Genomic DNA, 21,946 nt, shown 5'->3' on the forward strand with positions numbered 1-21,946 from the left:
CCGGCGTGGTATGAGGGACATAATATTTTGACATACAACTCATTGTACAGATAACAAACCTCTTTAGCGGTATCGGATGTTCAAGTGTTTTTTTTTTTATTGAAACCTACTTACACGAACCTCATTAATTAAAGTACAAAATTATACTATATGTCAAGTTTTTTTTTTTAAAAACATTCTAAATTTAAAAATGTGTTTATATATCCAACTCATTCATAGGAAGTAATAATTCACCATAGACCGAAATCGTAACATGACACTTGTTTGCACAAAACAAACATATTTAGAATGAGATCCGTCACAATTGTTAGCATTATTTATTACGTGACACTTTAGTTTTGTTTATAACACAGACCACACAGACACACTACTGACCTTTCCTTGAACTTTACTGAGTTTAAAAAAAAATACTTTTTTTCTCAACAGTTGAAGTCATAGACGATGTTTTGTAGCCTTTTTTAGACTAATCATAATGAAATTAATGACTTTGAAGCAATATTTTTTTTTAAATTTTGTTACGTAACATGTGTTAAAATAAAAGGAAAATATATCATTGTAATATTAATGGATCAAAATTAAATTAACTGAACGTATGTTTGTTATGCCAAAACAAAAGAATAATTGCTTTTATACAATAATATCCGTATAACATACTGTAAGATGCGGGTTAATGATCGAGGATAGAATCTCGTTACAAATTGGTAACACGGTAAGTAGACCCTCGACTGTTAAAGACGCGTGTGTGTAGACCTTAATAATGTTAGTCGTTTGTTAATGGCCGGTGTTTACGGAAGATGGAATGTATTGGCGCGAAAAATTAATATGTCAAAATGGCGGTACGTTCAAAAATATATATAATTCATATGAATAAAAAAAAAAGTTATTTTATATGGATTATTGTTTGTTATAATATTTTTTATTTGTCATTATTATAAACAAAAGAAAGTCCAAGATGATGTAATCTATTAAACAGATAGTTTCAAAATAACACAGATGTCATTAATTATATTAATATAAAAAATATAATATTACAAAATCGCTACATCACTTAACTTAAACTGATGTGAGTTGAGGTTACTTTAAGGGTTACGTTGATATTGCAAATTAGTTTTGTTATACATTTACAAATTGGTAACGAATATGAATATGAAAACGGATATCCTGTGCTATATTAGAATTTTATAGTATTTGTGGAAAGGTGAATGTTCTCTTGCTTATGATTACAATAAGGTTATACTAAATGAAGTTAAAAAATAAGTTAAAAAAATTTTGAATATTTATAGGCATCACACAAACCGTGGACATTGACGATTTTGAGCACAAAATAAAAAATAAAAAAAATTTAATTATATCGATTCGTTTCAGAACCAATAATCTCGCGGCCGGCAATTATTTTCGACATATCGACGTCGTCTTATTAATAACGTTTAAGAGCTAACGATCCTGTTTAATTCTAGCCTTCGACTTTTTTATTAAAGAAAATATCTAGTTAACATTAACTGGCCAGTGATTACTCGCAATTAACCTTTTTTTTTATGAATAAATTTATTTAACCGCATCTTTAATTCTATTTATGGTGTTGTGATTAAAAACGGAGAATTACCGATCAACATAGCAAATGGCACTAATAAGACAGTTCTATAACGACATTGTTAGCTCAGTTTGTTTTTTTTTTTTTAATTAATTTAAAACTGACAGACACGACATTCAGCCGTCGTATTTAATACAATAATTAAAAGCTAGCAACACCTACGGCATAAAATAAATTGTTTTGATAAATATAACGAGACGGATTTTAAAGCTATGGAAATTGTAAAACGTCATGCGATGTTGAATAGTCGGCAACATTTTATGGTAGAAAACATAAAATGATATACTAGTAAATTATATACGCGTACCAAAATAAAACTTGTCATACATTTTGATAATTTTTGATACATTTGATAATTATTTTTGTTGGATACCCTTACTGGCGGATATTTGATATTATAAAGAGTGAGTTATTTATACTCTATATATATTATTTTGTTTTATAAATATAGATAATGAATGTGGAATTAACAAGGAGGCCTGTTTAACTAGAATAACACGAATCGAATATCATGTAGGTAATTGGCAGAACAGTTTAAATCGCATCGTTTGCTTGATCTAATAATGGTAGTAATCAGCAGACCAGGCTCAGTTCACGTAACAAACATGTCATTAATAATATCAAAGATTTTAACTTTTACTCATTTAAATGAAACTGAGTTTTTCGGATGCTATGCGTTATCTTATTATTTTTCATTTGGAGTAAACGTGAACACTTACATCTCGTCAACCAATGATTACGGCTGCTGTAAAGGAAACGAAATTTTCTGTTGATGTAATTACGTAACAATAACCGCGTAGTATCAGAAAACTTTAGTTTAATTTAAACATATTTTTTTGTTATACAACATACAGATACAAGCTGAACGTTTAAAATCAATACTAGCATATTTGTAATGCATTTGTTTCGTCTATCATCAATCAGACGCATGATAGATGACTTAGTTGATTGAATGAAAATTAAAAGGCAATAAACAAATTAATTGGTTAGTTTTTTTTTCTTTTATATATCATTTTATATAAATTCATTGGTTTAATAGTTCGGTTTATGAGCTCTGGCCGTTGAGAATGGCTCTATTAATGACCATAGAGACAGTTAGCTACAGCTCTGTCGCAATACAAATAGTTGAACCAGCTCGAGGCGGGTTAACAAGTCAATATACAAATTATAAATTAAATTATGAGAGACATACAAAATAAAATCGTACTAGGAAATCGTAGTGATTTGTATTGAACTATATTAGAAAGAAATTTTAAAAAATGTATTCGTTTTGTTGTTTATACCAAAATGTATGAGAAATAGAGTTAGTAAAACTTGAATAAAAATTTTCATATATAATAATAATTGTAATGAGATCTAAGATTTTCGTGACTTCTATTCATTTAAATGAAACTAGTATTATTCGGATATACTACGCGGATTTTATTATTTAAAAACTACATACACTACATACAGGTGTACACCTCGTCTGCCCGTGATCACGGTTGCTGCAAAGTAACCGAAACGTCGGGATTATGTAGTTTTTAAATAATAAAATCCGCGTAGTATATCCGAATAATACTAGTTTCATTTAAATAATAATTGTGTGTGTGTGTTTGTATATTGTTACATTTTCTTCATAACCAACAAAAATCAGGTTCTGTGGACAATAGAGTTAGTTTTAATATTTCCAACGCATTATACCTTTATACGGCGCTTACAAAAAAAAAACTTAATTGCTTTTAGTGTTATTTTTAAAATGGATTCAAACTCGTGTAAATCTTATCGAAATAAACTATTTAAATAAAGTTATTGAAAATTAACGTCTAAATATTAATTTATTTTTTATTGGTACGTATGATTCTTTGTTATAATCCCTTCTAAAGGAAACCTAACTCATAAAATAATATTTCAATAGCTTTAAATATTATGGTCAGAATTTGTGTCAATTAATAATAATATATTAATAGAATTATTATCTAGATTCTAGGTCGATTTACAGTCGTTCGTTATGGACGTTTCAAGCAATGGAGGAATTAAATTAAGGAACTATAAATTATAGATTATAATAAGATTTTAAAAATGTAGATTTAAATATATATATATTTCTTGACTCGACTTTGAAAATGTATTTAAATTATTTTTTCAAAATACTCGATATTACGTTGTGTGAGTTTTTTACGTACTTTTTCACATTCAAAATGCAAAAAAAAGAACAAATTTATACGAATAAAATTACTGAAAATTTTTCATCCGTAACTAGACCTATACGTATAGATTGCATCTTAAACGGACAGATTAAAAAGTTGACGAACAAACATACACAAAACAGGTTTGTAGAGTAGTTTTGTGTGCCGGCTTATATCTATATTAGGCCAACCTATTAAAATATGCCAAATTAGATAAAACGCATCATATTAACACAACGACAAATGAGACGGCTTGGACAAATTAATCCCCGCTATATTTATGCGATTTCAACACACAGAATACATAAATCAAAAGTAAAGTTAGCACCAGTTCGAATCTCGAAACTAAACACAGACAGTACACAGTTTGTCACTCATTAAACTACGTTGATACCATCACGAAAAACCGGAAATAACTACAAGTTTGTAGCATAACTACATAAGGAGAGTTTAGACGTTAGACTTTGTCATTCATAAACATACATGGGTACGTCGATACTATAGTGTGTAAAGGTTTATGAATGAAAGGCTTGAAAACTTCGGTATAAGTTGTGACTATAAAAACTTATGATAAATATACTCTCAGTTTGACAGTGCGAACTCGTTGTAAGCTACTGATTAATATAAATGGTCATTGGTCAGTATTAATACATCAAGAGCTTAATGTAAATGAGCAAAATTTTATGAATTAACTTACCTATGTTTTGGAAAGTTGTTCGTATCGATAAAAACTATAAATCATACTTTAATATAAACGTTTATTGCTGTATTACGTATGGATTAAAACTACCTTTGAGATTCATACGAAATTTGAAAGTTAAGTAAAATTCCTAAAATTATATATTTACTTATGATAAATGAAAAATAATCGATATTTTTTTAATTTAAAACAAACTTGATCTGAATAATTTTATTTTACAATAGAAATAAAGAAAATAAGACTAAAATTTTAAAAAAGAAAATTTTTAAATCATTAAATTTTTTATATAAAAAAAACATATAATCCTCCCATATTAAGAACACGTACACATCAATATAAAGAATAGGTTTAATTTAAGATAGTTGTAAAATTGAGAGGCCGTTCGTTTCGGAGTCCGAGTTAATCGTGCTTTAATAGCCGCGGCGACTTCAAAGAGATTCTCAAATCATTCGTGTCGGAATTCGGAAGCGTCTAACAATATGGTTATGACTATTAAAATAACTATATCTAGTCCACGGACTCGCGATACTGGACGAACTGTTACAAACACACGTCCTGAAGCTAATTACATACATTTATAATCTGCGCGCGTCACGTCAGTGTGACATATTATTCTTTTGACGTTGACATTGACATATTTCTAATTGTTTTCAACAACTGTCATAATAGATTCATGTAAGCATATTAATCTAGAACAATATTGATGCCTAGTTACTTTAAAATATCTTTGGATAAAAACTTTACTCTTCAAAAAGATTTTCTACTGCTTATATACATATATATATGTGTGTGTGTGCGTATGTTTGTTGTGTGTGTGCGAATAGTTTCAATAAACTCAATGTATGACAAACAATTTTATCACTCATTCTGTATCACTCTTTAATCTTTATTATTCTCCAAACTTTATGTATATTTATATACTATTAGATATTAACATATAATCGTGTGATATTCATTATAGTATAAACATACTATTAATTTAATTATAACAAATTTTATCGAATTTATAGTTATATATTTTATTGACATTCATATGGCAGATACTTATTTGTGTTGAACTAAATATATGACATTATTAAACGAAGCAACACTTGCCAGTGTATATAAATGCAATTCATACATAAGGAAATTCAATTTTATATATAACAACGCCATATAATTAAAAGCTAAATCCAAATCCTATTTAATCGGAGACCGTTTCTGGTGCCAGTATAATTTCAAATTTCCAAGTCATAACTATACGTGACCGCGGCGCTCTTTGGTGAGATGTTTTTTTTTCTAAAACGTTATTTTTTTTTTATGTTATTCGTTACAATACCGGCTACCGGTTGATCCGACGGATTTTATTTATGCAAAATAATATCCTCTTTATGATTTATTGTAGCGTTTAACTTATTGTTTCGTTACAAAATATTATGATATACGTCTTAACAGATTTTTATCAATGCTCAGCTAATAAGAGCGAGAAACATTTACCAAACCGCGTTATAATGTGATATTGTGTATATGTTTCTATCATTTTACCTACTTTCCGATTCACTTACATCCGATTTCTTAATATGTATGTGTAAATTTAGTTTTAGTACAAACATTTTAAATACCAGAACTTTGTTTTTAATTTATTATATAAATTTTAAGTATCCGACGGAACAAGCGTTGTAGGCAATCCATCTATGTCTCAGCTCTTTTCTATTAGCTTGCAACAAGAACATTTAAGAAAATTTTTAAAATATGTATTGAGGTTTGATAATTTTATTTAGCTATAATTGTGCATTAATATTTATCTGAAGTTTTTAATGTATACACTTAATAATATATATCCTTTAAATTACTACGAATATTACATATAAATACTTTTCAAAACATCGTAAGATGAAATGAAAAGTTAAAGAAATATAAATTAACAACAAATGTATTGAAAATAATTTAAATTCTCCGTCTATGTAATGTCTAAAAGTTTATAATGAAACGCGTTACTCGGATAACTGCTCGAGTTTTAACAATGCTGCGAAAATAACACACGGACAATATCAACAGTAAAATATAATAAATATAAATAAAAACCGGAAATCATAATAGAAACAGTTTAATTAGTCTATCATCGAATTAAATATTTTACGCCGATAATGATCTTAAGGTGTGTGAATTCCGTTTGAACGATGGCATCCATGGTGTATGGTGTTGGTGTATGAAGCATGGTGTCTGGAGTGTGGAGTGAGAGGTCTGCGAGAGGAGGACGGAGACAGGTCGGCGACGCCAAAGGCGGCGGCGAGCGCTAATTGGAGAGCACAACGACTTCAAAGCGCGCCGACTGCAACGTTTATATTAGGTAGGTATATGTGACCACAGGTACCAAACAACGGTTCGCTGGAAACCGAACTCTATTTATACTAAGGTAAGAATCACACACGATACGTGAATCGAGCGCGGATTGATTAATTTCACTGATCCGCGCTAGGCAATTAGTACGCCTTTGTTGAGGTCACCCTCGGTTTGTGAGGTCTTAGTCATTCGGAGAACACTTACGAGGATCGTATAAGCTGCCGCATGCATCCTTGTACAGTATCAAGGGAATCCTTATTACTAACACACAATAAAATTAGATAAAGCTATGTAGAAAGTCTTGTATATCAACTAGCTTCATAGTTCAAGTGTAAATTGCACTTTCCTTTAAGTCAGTGAGCTCCAATGAGCGTAAAACCCTCAGACAAAGAGGTGACATTGTTCATAACCCCATTTACATCGGCCATGCGTGAAGCGTTGACACTAAGTCTCGATTTGTCTCGCCTCAATTACACAGAAATATAACCTTTAAACACAATAAGATAAAGGCCATTTTAATTGATATAGCCGCTAGATGAGTATCATAACAAATTTTCATTTGTCTATTAGTTCTTTAACTTAAGGTAGAGTTACGGTGTCTAGAGTTTTTGGTGTCAAATACAAGTCTTTAATGCGATGTAATAAGGTACACTATTAGGAATAAAATCTGGATTTGTCGGATTTCCTTTGATAGGATTAACTGTTGGTATTAAAAAAAAACGATAATTGGATTACTTCGTTATAACACAACTCAGCAGACCTAATACAAGAACGTGGAGATAAAACACGAAGATACATCTGTTGTATCGCCATTTAAATATATAAAACTACAAAATATTATAACGTCTTAAATATAGTCGATACATTTATATTAATTTCACTTTTATCATAAATACTTTTTTGTTAAAACAATTTTTGTAATCACATTACAGTGTACTGGCGATATAAAAAAAAAAAAAAAACAAAATAAAAATGGTAATAAAATTTCGAACTAAACATTCCTAAACGCTCAAGCCGGCAAAGCGGTTCTAATTCATAATGAGCGGTTGCATCGAAATTAAGCACAATAATAAGATGCATCTAGATAGCATCCGACCGCGGGCGGCGATGAAATGGCTCAATCTTCTGTAGGGTGGCCACGACTGAATGTATTCAAATAATGTGCCTTGTGTATTAAATGTGACATAAATATCAGTAAAAACAACTAGAGGAAACAAACTAATTGATGGTGTACGTCATCGACTAACCTAAAGGCTTGTTAGTTGTTAGGTTAGGACGTAAGTAAAAAAAATCTTTGTAATAGAGAATAGGAAGTAAGGATAGTCATTAGAAGCATAAATGTCAGAAAATGCAATTCATTATTATCGTTATTATATTTATTTGGTGTTATTATAATGGATGTATTTATTTACACCGACATCTTTTAGACCACTTAATTTGACAGTTTATCCGCCATCTTGTTAAATTCGCGCCTTTCATTGCTCAGAATCCAACCGGTTTCACACATGTTACAACTCTGGTGGTCGGTTACAATTATATTCACAGATTGCCAGAGTAAAAAAAAGGAATAAATACTATGTATGTAAAAAAACATACATAAAATCAAGCATTTTCTAAACTAAATAAATTTTTTTAGTTATTATGAAACATATAAATTATTATTTGTTTCATAATAAATAGTTATTAAATAAACGTAGAAAAACCGTTAAAATGAAAAAAGAAAGTTCGGTAAATACGGCCCTAGGTGTAACAGTAAACATAAATAAAGTCGAGTATTATTGGAGACTGGGCACATTGAATCACAGCCGGTCGTTTAATTACCGACGGTATTACCAGCGCTGATTACCATCGTGGCCTCTTCACACTGAGGGCTGGGATTGCGCAGTTTCATAGCAGCGACCTTAAACGGTTAACGATTCATTTGTACGAGTACTTTTATTAACTATTCCTATATTATGATATGAAACATAGAATTATATTTAAATTATACAATAAAATAAAGTTCTCTTAACCAGAATATTAACTTTTAAGTTTAATGAAATTGGCATGGATTATATAAAAAAAAAACATTCTTATCGTTAATAACATAAGCACATCATATATAACATCGTTACAGTTGCGTTCAGTCAAGACTGAACAAGACTGTCGAGACATACGATTCTATAATAAATCGTTAATAAAACGCCGTCAGTGTGAAGATCATGTCGATTAGTTAGAAACTGAACAATAGCTTGTATTAATAGTAGCCACTACGAGCAAATCGAAACTCGGCTCTGGCTCCTGTACTGCCTTATAAATAACATTACGAAACGACTTCTCGGTCACGTTTAATGAACTTATATTTACTTTAACTATGTAACTAATAATACCTTTTTAGTTTATATTATATGTTAATTACTCAGATTAAAGTTATACGAACGTTTTAAGTCAGTATCAGTGACATTTAAAATATTTTTTTTGGAATAGATTAAAATGTACCTACATCATGTTTATCTAAAATTTATTATGCTGACAGTACGGAAAACAAATCAAAATATTTTTTCAATGTTTAAAATCCTGTACCTACTTAAGAGGTTTTTTAACTTGTTAAGAGTTAGTTGATTTTTTTTGTCAATACTAGAATATAAATAATTTTATTTTATATAAGTATGTATACTATTAATATAATAAAACAGATTTTGTCAACCGTCTGTTTTAGTCTATTGATATTTGAATTTAGAATCACGAATTATTTTTGTTAATTGCGAATAATTCTCGTGGCCATCACACATTAGCAAAGCTGCGGTAATGAGCTTATGTCATATAATTACAATTAACCGTAGAGAATTCACCTTATCCAGTTAATAGTAAATAAGAAATTATGTTAATTATATAAAACTATATGATAACCATGAATATATAAACACGAGCTTTTTCATCAGATGACAGATCAGGCGGCCATTATATTTTCGAAACAGCCAATCAGGAATTCGTGGATTATAGCTGTGACATATTAACGTTTGTGTAAACATAATCCAATTAAGTGGTAGGAACTGTTCCTTATCAGAGCGTTATTAGGTGAAACAAATCGTATTTATGGCATTATCAAGTATGAATAACGTAATACAGAATACGCGATGTATCGTACGGACCGTTTGCAACGTAAATGCATACGCAGATATACATTAATTGTGAATATTGAATCGGTTCGTTCGTGAGTTCAATTGGCGAGGACCTTTGTGTTTCGAAAGACGTTCCTTTTATTGAAAAATATTTTTTCAACATACAATCACGAGGATGTTATGATACCTCGTACGATGTTCCGTTCAGTGAACCTTATTATGCCAATGTCTTATATTTCTTTCATATTCCCGTTCATAATAAATTTCATGACCCAAATTCGTGGTTATATTGAAATACGCTCTTACAATAATGAGCTGAAGTCGTGACGAGTTATAATATCGCAATTTTGCTGAATCTTCTTCATTTTTACGTAAACAATATGTAACGAATATTTCTTTACACTGTTAATGTGTTCCGAGATGTATTTACGTTCGATAAATATCGTCTTACAATTAACTTGATTAGAATTTTTCTTCCATATAATAAGATGTATATTATTTTCTCTTTAGTAATTAAAGGAAATACGCTCTACGTAAAATTACTAAGTTTTTGAATCTTCATAATCTTAGAAGAAACGGTTTTATTTATTTACACGATGTTTCTTTAATTTATATATCCTCAAGGATATTTATATATATTATGTTTTACGAATAAAAAACCATGAAACAGTCCGAGTTTAGTTTAACGATGTAAACCCTTACTAAGGATAATGTATTTACTCGGTTCAAGTTTGTTTTCATAAGTACCTGTCTCATATTTCTCACTATACCCTACTTCGTAGACAGATACTAGTTACAAGATTTATAAATAAAATGATTTACCTACGTCTCAATTCATCTTCAAGTCCGGGAATCTTGTAAAACTGGGAGTTAGAAAAAAGATTTAGAGTACCTGACTCAATAATATATGAGACATTATCTACCGCCGCGCCGCGCCGCGCCGCATCTAATCAACGAACTTATATGCAACTAATTTAAACAAATCAAATCAAATAATAGGTACGCAAACAGCTTTCAGAGATTAAAATATTAAGGTTTGTTAAAACAAATCTTATTATAACATAATGAAATACATCTAAATCCAAGATCAACGATTACATCTACAGGTGAATATGAATGATCAAAACAACTTACCGATATAGAAGTATAGTATCAACTGCTACAACACTATTGAATTTAATTACACACTTCTATAAACAAACCAACGATAAAAGCATTGTGAAGCATAGTTATAAAAAAAATAAATCGATTGTCCATCTATTAAGTTATCTAAATCAATATCTGACGTATTATTAGAAAGGTGTGTGGCGGGAATCAGTTTTTTATTTTTTATTTTTTATATTGACTCGGATTCTAGCAATTTTGCTTATTATTTTATAACCTTTTGTCTATTGTTGATAATATGTTCCGAGATTATCTATATGTAAATTAGATATGATTACGAGATTGCAAATATATGTTTAAAAATTTTTACTGTTGCAGTAGAATTTTCATATTAAATAATACGTTATTTTGTAATGTAATGTTACTTCTCGTTAATTAATAAAATAATGGACAAAATTATTCCATTCCACACTATAACAGATCAAGATTAATTTTCTCTCATGATTTTGGAGGATTAAGGTTAATCCGTATAACAATTGTGAGTTTAGCAGCATCTACTTAATTAGAAATTTGCATTTAGTTTTGTTGAGTAACGAACAAAAATTATAATTAAGCTTTATTTTAATAATTCTGAAGTAGTAATATTCATGCGTTAACCTATCTAGATAACTAATCAAGTCCATAGGAAAATTTGGTTCAGAAATGAGTTAAAATAACAGGTTTTTAGATTAGCGTCGGTTCATTTACAAGAACGGGCCTATAATTCGGCGGGGTGTCCAAATATGGGGTCATTAAATAATGAACTGTAATATGATACCGTCGCACTACGCTGCCTGCTTTAATATAGGCCTGAGCTGAGCTGTTGCTGTTATTTTGATAATTATTTGAATGTTATTTGAACACCGAATTTATATGAAAAGTAATGACCTACCCACCATAAAACTGCATATCTCTATGATTCTTTATATGTGACAGTACTTTTTATACTTCATATTAACATTGTACCAACTTAAGAATAATATGCAACAAAAAAATATATACAGGAAAGCATCGTGTCATCATCCAAAGATCAGATAGGGAAGGAGTCCGAATAATATAATTAAATTAATCGATGCACCTGCCTCGCTCATGCCTTTAAGGAGTGACAAGGATAAGAACACCTTTCGGAGGCTCTTTGTTGTAAGTAATCTATTTTGAATTTTGGTTATAGAAAAAATCTTTTGTTTTATAATTTTGATGTAAATGGTACTTTACAGATTAATATGGAGTAAGATTTATATTAATTTTTGAAAGGACTTTCTGAAAAATTATTTTTAGAATTATCAATAACAATAAATTAAATGCAATAATCTAGAATATATAGCTTAGTTATCCTTTAAACATAAAATGCAAACGGAAAAAGTAGCTTTTAATTATATGTATAATTATGTTTAATTTAATTAAACTACACCCTATCGATTTTCAATTTAATATGACCATTCACAATCAATTAGTCAGCGATTTCGTTCTAAAACTTACATTATTGGTTAAAAGCACCCTGTACGTTTTATAATGGCGGGAGCGGCTTTTTGCCGCTACTTTTTTCCTTTTTTTTTTCATAATAGTGGTAATACAAACGTGCCGGTTCTGACACCTTTGCGGACCCCACAGGAGGTTGTATAGCACAATTTGTGGGGTAATAAAATATAATAATCCCGAACAGTTGACGGAGCACAGACAAATGTATTTTTTTGTACTTCAAATGTATCGGGGGTAACGTTTTGATACTTTATTTACGGTATAATCAATTGAGTTAATATAATTTAAATTGTTCTGTGTATTCGGGAATCCACTGAACGACTTCAATAGTTATTGATGTTGAGATAAATTTTATTAATATTATAAAATGTAATGTTGCCATAATCATTACATTGAGTGGGAAAATTACTAAATTGTAAGCATGCATTATAAATCATTATTAAGATTTCATCACAACAACTCGTGTAGTGACTTTTAACAGTGTTAGTTTCCAACGTACATGTTCATGTAATTATGGCCTTGTATATAGATATTAAAAATTGTCAGCGACTGGAAAATTTGAGTTAGATATATAAAATTACAATGATGCGTATGTAATAATAAAAAATATTTCATTATATATAGTTTGTATTTAAAATAAAATAATAAAAATGTAGCTCAACACATTTTCATAATAAATGGATATTACTTAAAAATTCAACTCTTTCTTACCTTGATGAAATCTGATAACAAAAACATAATTAACATCGTGATACATCTAATATAGAAGTAATGATATAGACGTTTCTAACAATAATCAACTCATAGGGGATGTTAAAAAAATATTATTTCCGTTCAGAAACACAAGAAATGACTTCCTCAATCAAGCGCAATACCAATGACAAATGATTTAGTCGTTTAATATGTTAATGTAGCATATGGACCATAGACAATTCCCGCCTTTCCTTTTGACGTTTGTAACATCCATTGTTAATGGCTGTGATGTCTTCTTTTGTGCCAGCAACAATAGCTTTTTTGCAATGTCCGTGTAAATTACACTTATATAGTCAATTTGGAGTTTTTTTCAATGACGCTTGAATGACTGCGTGTAACTTCGAGGGTCTTTAAGAGCTTATTGATTTGCTCTGTTATGTTATTAAGTGGTTTAATTTTGTACTGCTTTCATTGTGTTTAGTGGTTTTAAAATTTTGCCTTTTTGATTCTTTTTTATTATACATGTTGTGTTATAAACTGGAAGCCACGTTGGTAAATAACTTTGTATTTTAATTTTAATATTTATGTCTAAACATAAAAATATCGCATTCAAATTTTCAAATTTTCGTAACGAATACTCAAAATTCGTTTCGCTAAACACCAAACGACGCATCTCTAATAACTAAATACGGAACACGATCTCAGGAATTGCCAAAATAACCGATGACAATCAAAAAAACACGCACAAAATAATAAGCGGGCGAGGGCAGATGTTCAGAAATGTTTCAATTACAGACGCCGCTCTGTAATCAGAGAATAATAACACATTACGAGATATATTACCAATGTTAACATGAACCGACGTCTTATCACGACCGATCATCGATTCAGCACAATGGCAACATTGTCTTTTAGATCGCATTTTTAATGTTGCCATAACTCTTTAAGTAATTGTCTAAGACATATGCATATTTTTTAAGGTATTTAGGCCGTGTTGATACTATACCTAAGCAGTATAAACATATATCTCCTTTATAGGTTTATAAATTTTATTGCCTTTTTGTGCCAAACGCGGTTTAAAGTTAAATAATTATTAGTTGATAAAAAATCAATAAAATTTAGGTTACAATGGTTCAATATTATAAATAAACAAAATACAGTTTTATAAAACTTCGTAATAATATATGTATATATATATATTTAATAATATACATATTTGTCCAAACTATCGTTATGCTTTAGGCAATATGTACATATATAATTTATCTATTAATACTACATTTCCCTATAACAGTAGGCTTGCATTAATAATAATACTAATTTAATAATTTACATAACTTTCGTACAAGTGACATTTCTTCAATAAAAATATGTCCGCATTAACCGCATAATCCCGAAAAATCAAATAATTTAAAAAAATAATCAGTTACTTATATAATCTGTGAAACGAAAAGAAATTACGTTGATATAAAATAGCGATTTAACTTTTAAAACTTAACTTTCATATCGAAGACATTAAACATATATATGTTAATCTATATATACAATAAATGTTAATGCAGTGCAATTTCAAACTCATTTATATTTATTTTTTATGTCTACCGATGGGAATATAATTGTAAAATCGTTAGCCGTCATAAGACCTTCGGAGTAATGAGCTAGTGTTGGACATTTTTACATAAACGGTCCATCTGTGTTAGAATGCCCAGTAATTCTAGATGTTTAGTGTCTATTTAAGTGCTGATATATTACCGCAGTATTAAGCCACGTACTTAAAAACGATGTGCAATTTATAGTAAAACTCTTTTGTAATTGGATATAATATTAATTGCATTGACTGTAAGTGTCATTGACCCTACTGTTTGACAGTATTGCGACACTGACATGACGATATGATAATTGACAAAAATACTTTTATTATTGCCAATATTAAAAATTTTATAAGATTTTAATTTATATAAGATATTTTTTTTATATTGTTTATTATTTGCGTTCTCTCATTTTTCTTTACTTTAATTTATTTAGCAACCTATTCCTATGAACTATATGATCGCAAAATATATTAACACATTAGGTCGGTGGCCTGGAGGTTGAAGGCCCGCCTCTCGTACGTGAGGGTGCATATTCGAAATCTGGCAAGTACCAATGTAATTTTTCCGACTCATGTACTTTTTAAGAGTATTGAGACACCACTGACAGACGGTGAAGGAAGATATCGTGAGGAAACCTGGACTTATACTATCAAATTATAAGTTTGAAATCGCCAATCCGCCATGAGCAAGAGTGGTGATTAATGCTCTAATCTTCTCCATGTGACAAGAGGTCTTTGCCCAGCGGTGGGCACCGTTAAGCTCATGAGGACGATTAACACATGTTATAAATAAAAAATTTCATATAATCATTACATACATATTAATAAAATATGATAGAAGGATTGGTTGTCGATAAAAATAGGGTAAGAAAAATGTATATCTTACTAACACATAGAAGACAAACGTATCTAAATAATCAAAATTTTTTTTGTAACATTTAATTGATTACACGCGATCTTCTAACGTATTTAATTGTTGAATGTCATGCACCGAAGACAAATGCTTTGCCGTCTCCTTATTTATTTTAATAAACATTCAGAAATATAACGTATTGTATAGAGAAAAAAAAAATCTGAAAATGCAAAAAAAAACTCGCTGAAATCAACATATCGAATAACATAAACTATTAAATCAAGACCGTTGTTGTTTTTATACAAAATTTTCTTTCTAGTTTCTACTAATGATATATTTTAAGAATATGTATATATTTTAATTTTAATACAATGACGGCATCCGGTTTAAATAAGAGAGTAAGTATGTTTTCATTCTAAAATGTCATCAGCGTGTGAATACTGGTTGAAGGTATTCGGTTCTTAATATTAACATCTTTAGTATTATAATAAAAATAGTAAATACAGCGATATTATAATATGTAGTTTATAGTTTATAAATATATGTAGGTATCTTTTCATAACTTCACTATCCTCAATAATTTCCAAAAATATTATTTCTTTTTTAAATCACAACAAAATATGCCACTCATATTTTTGTCACAAATTAATTTATATATAAGTTTCTTCAATAAACAATAACTACAACTAACGGTGCTTATTTCAAATGAAAAATATTATATTCGTTAAATTGCATAGAAACTATTGTAAATGACTGACCATTATCAAAATTTTTTTATCCTATTTTTCATTTGTTTCATTATGCGAGATGCTTATACTTCACAGGATCATGATCTGATCTTCAGTAATAGAAAGAGAGTGTAAGAATGCATTGAGGCGAGAATAAGGAGAATATATATATATATATATATATATATATATATCAGTAGGTACGTGTATTGAGCTACCTTTTCTATATACTTATATATAAATGTTCCAATGCGCGTTGTTTATAAACATCCATGTCCTTAAAACATTAAATTAACGACGGCTTTCAACTCTAATTCAACTAATTTGATTTCAATCAAACGGAACAAATACTGCATACCTAAAGTATAGAGTTCGGTGTATATTAAATGAGTAGATTATATATATTATTGAAATATAAAATATGTTATGTGAATGAAAAGATTTGTTCATGGAGTAAACTAGCGATGGTATCATAACTACATATTATTTTGTATTTGTTATGTATATTATAGTGAAAAAATTATCCAAGTTTCTGATTGAATAAAAACTTTCATTTTATACTTAAAATGAAACAAATAATCTATATAAAGTCGTAAATAATGAACGGTTCTATAAAGAAAGCAGGCTCTTAATGTTTGATGTATTTATATGTACAATAAATTTCACATACTTAATTATAATTTTTATGTTTAATTTAATTTCTAAACGATATTAATCTAGGAACAGATATATGAGTGTGATGAAAATATTGAAAAATATTTTAAAACAATAAAAGGCGCTTCTTTAATTGATATAATCTAAAATTTTATTTTGTATTTGTTAGAAATCATCATCGTTTTTTTTTTTCAAATAACCGAAATAGTAAACAGTTTTAATATTTGGCTATTAGATTATTAAAAGATAGCACCGCTCACTTCCTGGAGCCCTAACTTAATGTACAGGTACGTCTTTTAAACGGTCGCGTTCGTCAGTCCAATGTAAAATTCGATCGAAGTCATCAAAAACGTATTAGTTATTGAAAACAAATAGCAACGATACAAATTACTGTCATGCGGACAAACGGGACGGACCTTCGGTTTTATATTTAATATATTGGTTAAAAAAATACCCATCAAAGGCTGTGTATTGGCTGTAAACGCTTCAACAATTCTAATACTAACGACATTCGTACTAATTCGATATTTATCGAAATACTTTTTACTGTACACAATATTTAGGTATTATATTTATTTATACATAGAGTATTATGTTCAATATATATATATATATATATTAATTCAAAGTCGATTAATGTATTAAATTTCTCACGACGAATATACTTATATTGAACAACGTCGGGAATAATATTTGTGAGTAAGTTGTAATGACTGTCTTATAATAAGAATGTTCCAGAATCAAGATCATAGTCATTAATATAGGAGTTAATTTATATGTTTGTGATTTAGAATTAATTATATTATGTATACATGACATGCTACCATTAAATTGTAGGTACTTTATCAGCAAGGTATTCTAACATTTCCATAAAAGTTAAGAAATCATTAACCTGTTTTATATATATATTTTTTTTATAATATGGCCTTCATCCGTGCAAAGGTCTGCACAGTGTATTCTGCCAGTGTCGTGTAGAATGGAGGAGACACGATCCGGGATTAACTTTTGCAGTCTCGACTAAAGTTACAATTAGGAATCACATATATTAATAAATTTTAATCCCAGTCCCTTTTAAACGATGAAATTGTCACTGTCATAGATATCTATTTCTAAACTATGTGTTTAATATTTAAAATGTTATTTACTATAAACAAATAAATAAATAACGTCATTGTTATTGGACAAAACGTTGAAAAAGACATTAATCTATGGCATAAAAAGCGTCTCCTTCGGTTTTATCAAGAGAATTTATGAATAAAATGAAGCAATCACATATAAAATTAAGTAGGTATTTAGTGACCCGAAAGCAACTGATCAGAATTGTTTTGATTGTTGACAGTAGAGCAATTATAACTGTGGGGGATCACGGCACTCGCTTGTATTAAGGACAGCTGGGTATATTCGGCCCTAAAATGTACAAAAGTATATCCTACCTCCATTATCAGCGTTGTTGGCCTCGAAGGTTTTGCTGGTCATGTGGAAGAGCGCGTCTAGAGGCGTGTGAGGGGCGTTCGATGCTTGAGGTCGCCTGGGCTCGGAGCAGCAGTCTGATGCTGAGGAGGACCTCTCGGAGGCTGAGTCGCAGCATTCCGCTTGCATGTCCCTCGGCCGCAGCAGGCCCAACGCTGCTAACCTCCACCGTTCACCGTCTAATAGAGCAGCTCCGGCCAAGCGCTGCAGCCGCTGCAATCTCTCGAAGCCCGAAGCATCCCACGGCCGGACTATTCGAGGAGGTGTTCTCGGACTGTGAGACAGTATGTCCAGTATGGAGAAGCTCTTGACGCCTTCCCCTCGTCGCTCCTCCACCGGCTCGGGGGCCATCTTCAGTCTCTTGAGCGGTCTGAAATAGTCCTGCGGCGAGGGCGACCTCGAGGGCGCCGGCGACGGCCGTCCTACACTGATGTCGTCCTCCGAACTGTTCCCGGACATCGACTCCTCCATCATCACACATCCATCACACGCTCGCGGGTGGCTCGGTATGTCTCACGGGTAATGCTGACCGGGCGACGCGGCTGGCACGACTGACGGCCACGGAGACGGCCGCGGCCCGAGACTCCGCTGGGGGCGGACCGGAAACGGAATCCGCCAATCGTGGAGACGCGTCACGACCGCCGGCTGCGACGATTGGTCGGAAGGATCAGCTCTACACGCCGGGGCTTTCACACTCGACGCTCCAATAAAACTTTTTAATCGGGCCCACGATTGGGGGGCGAGATTCATGGTGTGATTAATTTAGCTGCGGGGCGGGATGACGGGGGCTCCGAGCTCCAGGGCTCGGGGCTGCGGGCCCCGGGCTCGAGGGCGGGGGTCGGGGGACGGGGGGGAGTCGTTTAATTACCGCGATGAAGACGCGACTCTAACAACGGCTCTGCATTATTTAGCGTTGGACTGACGTTTGTCACTTGAGAAATTGCTACTTTACTTCATTTATAGTTCATCGGCTAATTGCCCGGCTCTAGGGGACTCCTTCATATAACGGACGATTATGATGATGGGCGAGGGGGTTGGGAGGGGGGGGAGATTAATAAAACGAATTTCATATTAACCGATCACTTGTTATATTATCATTATGATATTTAAAATAACAATAAAATATTGTCATGTCTATACCTTTTGTTAAAAAATAAATTATCTCATATAAGCATACAATTTTACATCTATATAAATTCTTTGTTACCTTCGTATGTAAGAATCTATTTCGTCGTTTGAAAATTTTATTACATATATATTTAGACCCAACAACTATTTACACGTCAACTTTCAAATTTGGTACCTAGTGATTCGAAATTAATATTAGGTAGGTAAGCATTTTTTTATATAAAATATTAAAAAATTAATCGCCATGAAATCATTCATTTAGTGTTATTAAATGAATGAAGCTGTCATTCAAAAAATATTTAACCATCCTCTGATTATACTACACTAAGTTTACTCGCTTTTTAAATACCAATTGAATGAACATATAAAAAATCTATTATTCATTTATCTCTACGTTATAATAAATATAAATATTTTCGTGTTTGTTTCTTACGTCAACTCAAAAAATGCTAAGTCGATTTTGATGATACTTCTACAATTACAATGACAACAACACAGTGACCTATTAAGTCGAAGGCGGGTATGAATAGTATTTTATATTTAATTTCAATATTATAAATAAAAAGGTATAATTAAGTTTAATTTACTGATATATAAAAGTAGAACGCGATAGTTTAGTTGGTTAAGTGACTTAAATCTGTACCTGGCGTTAGAGGTTCGATTCCCGTTCACGTCGATAAATACTTCGTTCAATATAATAATATTTTTTATATGAATTAATAACTATATATTGTGAGCTATTGAATAACAATATTTAAAATTTTAACTGTCTTTATCGATAATATGGAGTCGTAGTAGAAAATAGTATTGGCAGTGTCGTATATGTAAGAGAATTTTACGATTTAATTTATACTCAAATTAATTCCATAATTAAGTATTGTACATAAATATGACAAACATTGGGAAATTAATATCAGCTTAGTTTTTATTTTATAAATAAGTCGAGTGATTTGAATCATCTGTTATACGCCATTAAAATTCTAAGTAGCAACGTAGAAAATTCAAAAATTTAAATTTGTTATGTTAGAAACGCGTCCATTTTGTTTCCGTTATAAATTTTAGGGTCGAGCTGCTTGACAGGAAGTCAATGATTGTAAATGTTTTATTTACGTGTAAGGTTTTTTTAATCTTTAATATTTTTATCAAATAAGTAAGTAGCATTTGTTATTTTTTTTTTCATACACAAAGAATGTTATGTACGCGTTATATTTTAAGTACGATTAGGTATTTACTGTTAATTTGGTCCTAACTACTTGTTTTCGTCGCACAAAACCGACAGTTTTACAGTTTTTCATTTATATATCTATCGTCGTAGAAACTTTTTGTTTTCAGATTGTAGAATTGTATACGTAATAGGTATTAAGGAGTAATTCAGTTCACCACAAATTCCAAATTATTCTTTGGTAAATTTATCTCATATTACCTATCATTATAATTTAATATAATCTTTCAAGTGTTGCTTGTGTCGAAATCGAAATAGGAAATTTATGTTCCGCTCCTTATAAACAAAACTAAATAAGTATTGTTATAAGTAATTCAGAATATAACATTCCATATAAAATACAAATATATTTTTTTAAACCAAACTCTAAAAATTAATTCCGTAACATAAATCATAATTTTGAAGCAGTATTTACACAATAAAAACAATTATTACATAACCGACTATAGACTTCAATAGACCATGAAAATGGCGGGACAGATAAAAAAAAAATCAATTGCTTTTTAGCGATTTGATAGTCCGTGTTATTACATATTTTTTACTTCGTTCTGACACCGGAACCGCCATATTGTACGAGTGATTGACCAATCACGGACGTTTCCTGTTATTAATATTTATAATTGAGTTATTATTTCGATACAAATCAGTTACACCGCCATTATATCTTTATGAAAAATTTATGAAGTCGAAATCGTGAACGTAATAAAGGGCGATTGTAGGTAAAATGTATACAATATACATATATATGTATATTAGAAATTAATAACAGTTAAGTGTAAACGATTCAGACATACAAATACGTATACCTTTGTAATATGTATGTATTAAAAAATTAATAGCGCTGAATGTACGTATGTGTTCAAACAATCAAAGTGACATTTTAATGTTAAGTCGTGTGTTTATAACCTTATAATAATGTTGCCATATTTGAAATGTCCCCTACTACAAATGATTATTCATGATCTACTATTTAATATACGAGAATTTTCCACTTAAGTAAAATGGCAACAGTTTTGACATAAGTTCACGTTACACTACACGCATTTCAATTTTCCATACAATAACCTATTAGTATGATGTATGAGATGTGATAGGACAAGGTA

The 21,946-nt window shown here is 30.6% G+C and overlaps 1 protein-coding gene across 1 annotated transcript in view; it reads right to left on the bottom strand.

The window, feature by feature from the left end:
- LOC116774918 (transcription factor LBX1-like) overlaps nucleotides 1-19,034 on the bottom strand; it is a 33,443-nt gene extending 14,409 nt beyond the window's left edge. The window contains exon 1 of the mRNA XM_032667703.2: nucleotides 18,457-19,034. Within this exon, the coding sequence (XP_032523594.2) occupies nucleotides 18,457-18,967 (511 nt within the window). The 5' untranslated portion in view covers nucleotides 18,968-19,034. The remainder of the gene's footprint in view (nucleotides 1-18,456) is intronic.
- Between the last annotated feature and the right edge of the window lie 2,912 nt (nucleotides 19,035-21,946).

The sequence above is a fragment of the Danaus plexippus genome, chromosome 23, assembly GCF_018135715.1.
Source record: "Danaus plexippus chromosome 23, MEX_DaPlex, whole genome shotgun sequence".
Classification (NCBI taxonomy): domain Eukaryota; kingdom Metazoa; phylum Arthropoda; class Insecta; order Lepidoptera; family Nymphalidae; genus Danaus; species Danaus plexippus.